At 59.1% G+C, this 6,702-nt stretch overlaps 1 protein-coding gene across 1 annotated transcript; it reads left to right on the top strand.

Annotated features, from left to right (window-relative positions):
* Positions 1–648: 648 nt before the first annotated feature.
* Positions 649–2,955, top strand: LOC126378713 (uncharacterized). The gene has a single exon (XM_050027092.1). The coding sequence runs from the start codon at positions 649–651 to the stop codon at positions 2,953–2,955; it is 2,307 nt and encodes a 768-aa protein (XP_049883049.1).
* Positions 2,956–6,702: the final 3,747 nt, after the last annotated feature.

Below are 6,702 nucleotides of genomic sequence, written 5' to 3'. Positions count from 1 at the left end.
CGCCTTGTCGTGGCGGGGGGGCTCAGTAGCTGTGGTGGTGACTGGAAATGCCGCTTCCATCTCACCACCACAGTGAAGCTAAGTAGAACCCAACGCGCGGCGGGTCCGCTCAGATCATTCTGGGCGGGCAACGGCTTCGGCCACCGTCGGGCAACCCGTAAGCCTGCACTTGGTGGGGTCGCAGGAACGGGGGCCGCCTTCACACTAAGTGAAGGGGGCCGCGAGGAGACAACCTCAATAAAAAATCCGCAGGGAGGAGGCGAATTCCGCCTTCGCGCGGCTGGTTCGTCAGTCGTCAATGTACGGCTGGCGGACAGGCTTCGGCCACAGTCGGGCGAACCTGTTACCCTGACTTGCGGTGGTCATGTCTCGCGGCATGTCTCAGGGCCAGGGGGGCTTGCCTTAACCGGCCGGCCCCGAGAGGAGTAAACCTCACTTAAAAAATCTCCAAAGTCTCGCGTTGGGGCACCTTCGGGTCTTGCGCGGCGTGAGGCGCCTGTTGCAGGTGGCGGAGAGGATATCTCCGGCAGCGAGCGGCCAACACTGGGGTACCGCCCGCCCCCCCAGATGTATTAGGGTTACCCGGGCACAGAGGGCACTGCCCGGGTGGACTCTTTAGATCCCTCATACTCGTGGGAATAAATCTAAATGTCAAAAAAAGCAGTTGTGGAGTTAGTGGATTTAAAATTTTCAAAAAAGCGGACCGAGTATTCTGACGACATTGGCGACGAAAGTGGACATGATTGCGCGCGATCTGGAGAAGAGAAGGCACTGCCTGCGGATACCACCAATCCGGGGGCGGCCCTCTCTTCTGTTGTTGAAAGAAGTAGCTGCACTGTGGCGGCTGCAACGCCCCGAAAGGGGATAGGGAAGCGTGGGTCGATGAAAGACCCAGAACCACTGGTTCCTAGCGGCAAGGACCAGGGGTTGAAGGTTCAGGCACCCAGCACATACAAGGCTATGGCTGGAGGAAGCCTGGAAAAAGGGGCGAAAGACCTGCAAAGGCCAGTGGAGGGGACGGTGGTGCTCATGTCGGAGTCAGAATCTGACTGCTCCGGGATGGACACTGCCATCTCCTTTTCTGATGGAGGATCCGTCGCTGGTGAAAAGCGGCGTAAAAAGAGGAGTGCCCCGGAGCCTGATAGTAGTGGCGAGTCGTGTGCTAGCTCTGTTATCGCTCCAAAGAGCACTGCCAAGCGAGGCAGAGGTAGACCGCCCACCACTGGGCACTACGTCGGCCTTGCAAAGGCTAAGGAGGCCCTGGTCAGCGCACAACGAGCTGAACTGGAGTTACAGGACGAGACAGAGGTCCTACAATCGACCAGAGAGCTCGCAGCAGTGCCCGCAGACTCTCTCGAGAAAAGGGTGGAGAGCGGCGTCAAAGTCATCTTAGAGGTCGCTCGAAGATCTAAGAATCTCAAGGGCACGTTTGTCAGCGCCCTTAAGAAAGCTGCCACGCAGATCGAGCAAGCCGTGGCAGCATTGTCAGAGAGGACCTGCGACGAGGAGGTGAAGGTTCTGCGCTCCGAAAACGCAGAGTTACGCAGAAGGGTGGAAAGTCTCGGCGAAGAAATGTTCAAGCTCCGAGAGGATCTTGGACGTCTCTCCGCGGAGCGCACACGCACCGATGCGTGCGTTTCGCAATCGGAGGAAGGGAGTATGGCGGATCAGCGGTCAGCCATACTGAGTGATATTGATCATATGATCGATATCAAGCTGGCCAGGCTGGAAAGCCGCCTACTCCCACCGTCGGCGTTCCGTCCGCCCCTACAAGCGGACCTGAATAAGCTTGCTTCGCAGGCAAGTGGAGCCAAAGCCTCAACTGCCAATGCAGCCAAAGCCTCAACTGCCAAGGCAGCCAAAGCTCCGACTGCAAAGGCAGCCAAAAAGGCTGCGACCACGGCTGACCCTCCCACCCCAACGCCCACACGTGGCAAAGCGACCCCTTCACAGGGGACGCAGCCACCAGTGGAGACGTGGAGCGAGGTGGTGCGGAAGGGCAAGAAGGGCAAAAAGGCGCGCAAAGCCGAAGCCGCACCCACAGCCCAGACTACTCCCAGCCAGCCTCCGGCGAGCCATGTAGGCACTACAAGGCCGCGCGGAAAGGCAAGGCCAAGTGAGGTGAGAGGCAATGGGAAGGCTAAGGCTCTTTTGCGCCCTCCAAGATCCGCGGCGGTAACCCTGACCTTACGGCCAGAAGCAAGTGAGGAGGGCATGACATATGCCAAAGTCCTCACAAAGGCGAGGCTAGAGGTGGACCTCAAACAACTTGGGATTGATGGTCTCCATTTCAGAAGGGCTGCCACGGGGGCTCGGGTCCTTGAAATCCCCGGAAAGGAGAGTGGGGACAAGGCCGAGCTCCTCGCAGCGAAGCTTAGAGAGGTCCTCCCGGAGACCGTAAGGGTGGCTCGCCCTATGAGATGCGCGGACGTGCTCATTTCAGGGTTGGATGACTCTACCTCAGCGGAGAGTATCACAGCTGCTGTGGTAGAGGCTGGGAAATGCTCTGCTGAGCACGTTAGAGTCGGGCCTATAAGGGTCGGAGTATTTGGCGTGGGCAGCGCGCTCGTAGAGTGCCCTGTCGAAGCGGCCAAAATACTAGTGGACGGTGGGAGACTCCTAGTCGGATGGAGCGCAGCCCGGGTGCGAGCACTGGGGCCTAGGCCAATGAAGTGTTATAAATGCTTCGAAATTGGGCATACTGGGCTCCAGTGCCAATCGCAAATAGACCGCAGCCGGAACTGCTTCCGGTGCGGACAGGAGGGACACATGTCGTCGACATGTACCGGCGACCTCCACTGCCCCATTTGCAAGGCTGCAGGGAAACCTGCAAACCACGCAACTGGGGGTCGGAAGTGCGCTCGGCCGAAGCGTGGCAAGAAAGGGACTGCCAGGACCCCAGCCCCTAGCCAAATCTCGAGGGAGCCGCCACAGGAGGCGATGGCGACCGGTTAGTAATGGCAGGACACCGCTATCTACTTGCCAACGTCAACCACTGCACTGGTGCGCAGGACTTGGTCATGCAAACCATGTTGCAGAGGTCCATCGACGTACTGGTCATCACGGAGCCATACTACGTGTCTCCCCAGCCCAACTGGGTTGGCGACACGCGGAACTCCGTGGCGATCACTGTGGCGACCGGCCTGGGCTCCTTGCCCTTATCCGTCCGGGATAGAGATCTCGGATTTGTCTCCGTCTTTTGGGGCGACAGTCTGATCTTCGGGGTTTACTTCTCTCCCAATGCTCCTTTGGCTGAGTACCAGCTGTTCCTGGATCGCCTGGGAACCGCTGTCAGGAGAACGACTCAGCACAAAGTGATTGTACTTGGCGACTTTAATGCTCATAGTACAGCATGGGGATCCCCGGAGACAGACGGCCGCGGCGAGGCGGTTGAGGAGTGGGCGGCACTGTGCGGTCTCGTGCTGCTAAATAGCGGCTCAACTGACACGTGGGTGCGACGGCAGAGCGGGTCCATAGTGGACTTAACGTTCGCTAGCCCTGCAATAGCATCGCGCGTGTCAAACTGGCGGGTGCTGGATGATGTGGAGACTCTATCGGACCACCGCTACCTTACGTTCGAGGTCTCCACCTCAGCCGGTGACACCAACTCCCGTCGGGAACGGGAAGCCAGACCATCGGTCTTCCCGAGATGGTCGCTCGTGCGCCTCAACGAGGAGCTGCTGGAGGAGGCTGCTATTGTCCAGGCATGGACCATGCAGCCTGTAGACCCGGCAGAGGTGCACGAGGGTGCTGTCAAATTTAGGGAGGCTCTGACGCAGCTGTGCGACGCGGCAATGCCTCGAGCCAAGAGGCGGCCCCCTAGGCGTGCGGTATACTGGTGGACTCAAGATATAGCTGATCTGCGCGAAGCTTGCGTTGCGGCGCGTCGAGAGTTCACCAGATACCGAAGGCTCCAAGCTCGCAACGGAGAAATGGAGGACTTGCTCCACAACATCTATAGCCAGTCGAAGAAATCTCTTCAACTGGCTATCAGCAAGTCCAAAACCATTTCCAGGCAGGAAATGCTGGAGGACCTCAACAGGGATCCGTGGGGACGTCCGTATCGTGCGGCGAGATGCAAATTTCGCCCACAGGCGCCCCCGATAACGGAAACCCTACAGCCTCAACTGCTGGAGGATGTGGTGACGGCTCTGTTCCCGGACAGCCCCGATCACGCTCCCCCAGCAATGGCGGACTTCCCTCAGGAAGAAGATGAGGCTGAAGAGGTTCCTCCGCTAAGGTTGCTGGAGATTCGCGCAGCTGCGACAAGGTTACGGGCCAAAAACACCGCGCCCGGACCAGACGGAGTCCCAGGCCGGGTTTTGGCTTTGGCGCTGGACAAGTTGGGGGCTCACCTAGCCGAGCTTCTCGACGCATGTCTGGCGTCGGGTCAATTCCCGACCTGTTGGAAGGAAGGACGATTGGTCCTTCTCAAGAAGGATGGGCGCCCGGCAGAATCTCCCTCTGCCTACCGCCCTATAGTTCTGCTGGACGATACGGGAAAGCTCTTTGAGCGTATCATCGCTTCCCGTATCACCCAACATCTGTCCAACGTAGGCCCCGATTTGTCGGACAGCCAATTCGGGTTCCGGGTGAGCCGATCAACGATTGACGCGATCTTGCGCGTCAAGGCTCACTCGGAGGAAGCGGTTGCCTCTGGCGGTGTGTTGTTGGCGGTGTCCCTGGACATCGCCAATGCATTCAATTCCCTGCCATTTGGCAGTATCCTCGAGGCAATTCGATTCCATCGATTGCCTCAATACTTACGGAGATTAATCGGGGTCTACCTGCAGAACAGGGAGGTCCTCTATGCTGGGCGGGATGGCTCTCTCCATCGTCGGGCTGTCAGATGCGGTGTTCCGCAGGGGTCGGTCCTAGGGCCACTCCTGTGGAACATCGGGTTTGACTGGATCCTGCGGGGTGATCTTCCCTCGGGTCTTAATATCGTGTGCTACGCAGACGATACTCTGGTCACAGCCCGAGGGGAGAACTATGAAGAGGCGGCGGCTCTTGCCACAACTGGTGTCCAGCGCGTGGTTGAGCGTATTGAGGCGTTGGGCCTAAGGGTGGCCCTCAACAAAACCGAGGCCTTGTGCTTTCACGGCCCTCGGAGGGGTCCACCTGCAGGCGCCAGCATTGTGATTGGTGGCTGTCGGATCGAGGTAAAGCCTCAGATGAAATATCTGGGACTTTATCTTGATCCGAAGTGGAATTTCCGGGAACACTTCCGCAGACTAGCCCCCAAACTTGTCAGTGCGGCGTCTGCTCTCGGGAGGTTACTGCCGAATCTGGGAGGACCGAGTGCTACCTGCCGTCGTCTGTACACTGGTGTGGTACGCTCGATGGCGCTTTACGGCGCACCGGTGTGGGTCGGGGCTCTGACTAGCCCGAATAAGACCCTGCTGTATCGTGCACAGCGGGTCATGGCAGTCAGAGTCATCCGAGGATACCGCACGATCTCGCACGAGGCAGCGTGTGTCCTTGCGGGCACGCCTCCGTGGGACCTCGACGCTGAGGTTCTCGCGGAGGTTTATGCGAGATGCGCGGAGGCGAAGGCGCAAGAGGACGAGCCAGAATTCGACCTGGCCCATTGGCGAAAACTCGCTCAACAAAACCTGCTGCAGAGATGGAGGCAGCGGTTGAATGAGCCGTGTGCTGGCTTGCGGACTGTGGCGGCGGTTCGCCCAGTCCTAAAGGAGTGGGTGAACCGACGCCATGGTTCGCTCACCTTCAGGCTGGTGCAGATTCTGTCGGGGCATGGCAGCTTCGGCAGATATCTGTGCCACATAGCCGGCAGGGAGCCACTAGCGGTCTGCCATCACTGCGCCTGCAGTGATGACACTGCTGACCACACGCTGGGGGTCTGTCCGGCGTGGGCGCAACAGCGAGCGACGCTTGCTGCGATAGTCGGCAACGACCTCTCGCTGCCAGCCGTGGTCAACGCCATGGTTGGCAGCAAGAGAGCGTGGGAGGCGATGGTCTCCTTCTGTGAGGACGTGGTGGCACAGAAGGAGGCTGCCGAACGGACCCGAGAGGACGACCCCCTCTCGGATCCTATCCGACGAAGGCGTACTGGGCGGAGAAGGGGGGTATTTGCTCGCCAACTCTTGCCTAGTTAGCCAAGCCCTCGGGCGACGGAAGCGGGGAAATTCCGTCGCTCGATTCCATCTAGGGCTCAGGGAGGATGTGGTCTGCCGAGTGTTCCCGGCAGATCACATAACATTGGAGGTTCAGGGTGGACAGCTCCTCCCATCCTGAATTCAGGGAGTGTCCGAATCGGACAACGCCGGCGGGTGCACGGAAGAGTGTGCCAACGTCCCCGGACACCCGTCAATCGGCGAAGGAAGTGGAACACCGAGGAGTTTTAGTGAGTAGGAGTCTCACATAACCCAGTCGCTTTCCCCGGGCGGCTGGGTATCCATGATGGATTTCTCCTCGTTAAAAAAAAAAAAAAAAAAAAAAAAAAAAAAAAAAAAGGTTGACTGGGTGTTGCGCGGGGCCACTTTGCGGGGGGTCAGCGTAACTTGTTACGCCGACGACACTCTCGTGTCGGCCCGCGGCAGCACCCACCGGGAGGCCGGCGTTCTCGCCACGGCCGGAGTGGCGCAGGTGGTGAGTCGGATTCGACATCTCGGGCTCGAGGTGGCCCTCCACAAATCGGAGGCGCTGGCGTTCCATGGGCCGCGGAACGCACCACCGCCG

The sequence above is a fragment of the Pectinophora gossypiella genome, chromosome 27 (assembly GCF_024362695.1).
Source record: "Pectinophora gossypiella chromosome 27, ilPecGoss1.1, whole genome shotgun sequence".
Lineage (NCBI taxonomy): Eukaryota > Metazoa > Arthropoda > Insecta > Lepidoptera > Gelechiidae > Pectinophora > Pectinophora gossypiella.
This window is presented reverse-complemented; position numbering and strand designations above follow the sequence as displayed.

What these genes read in the sequence shown, in the direction of transcription:
- LOC126378713 (XM_050027092.1), top strand. Translation starts at nt 649, where the DNA reads ATGTCAAAAAAAGCAGTTGTGGAGTTAGTGGATTTAAAATTTTCAAAA.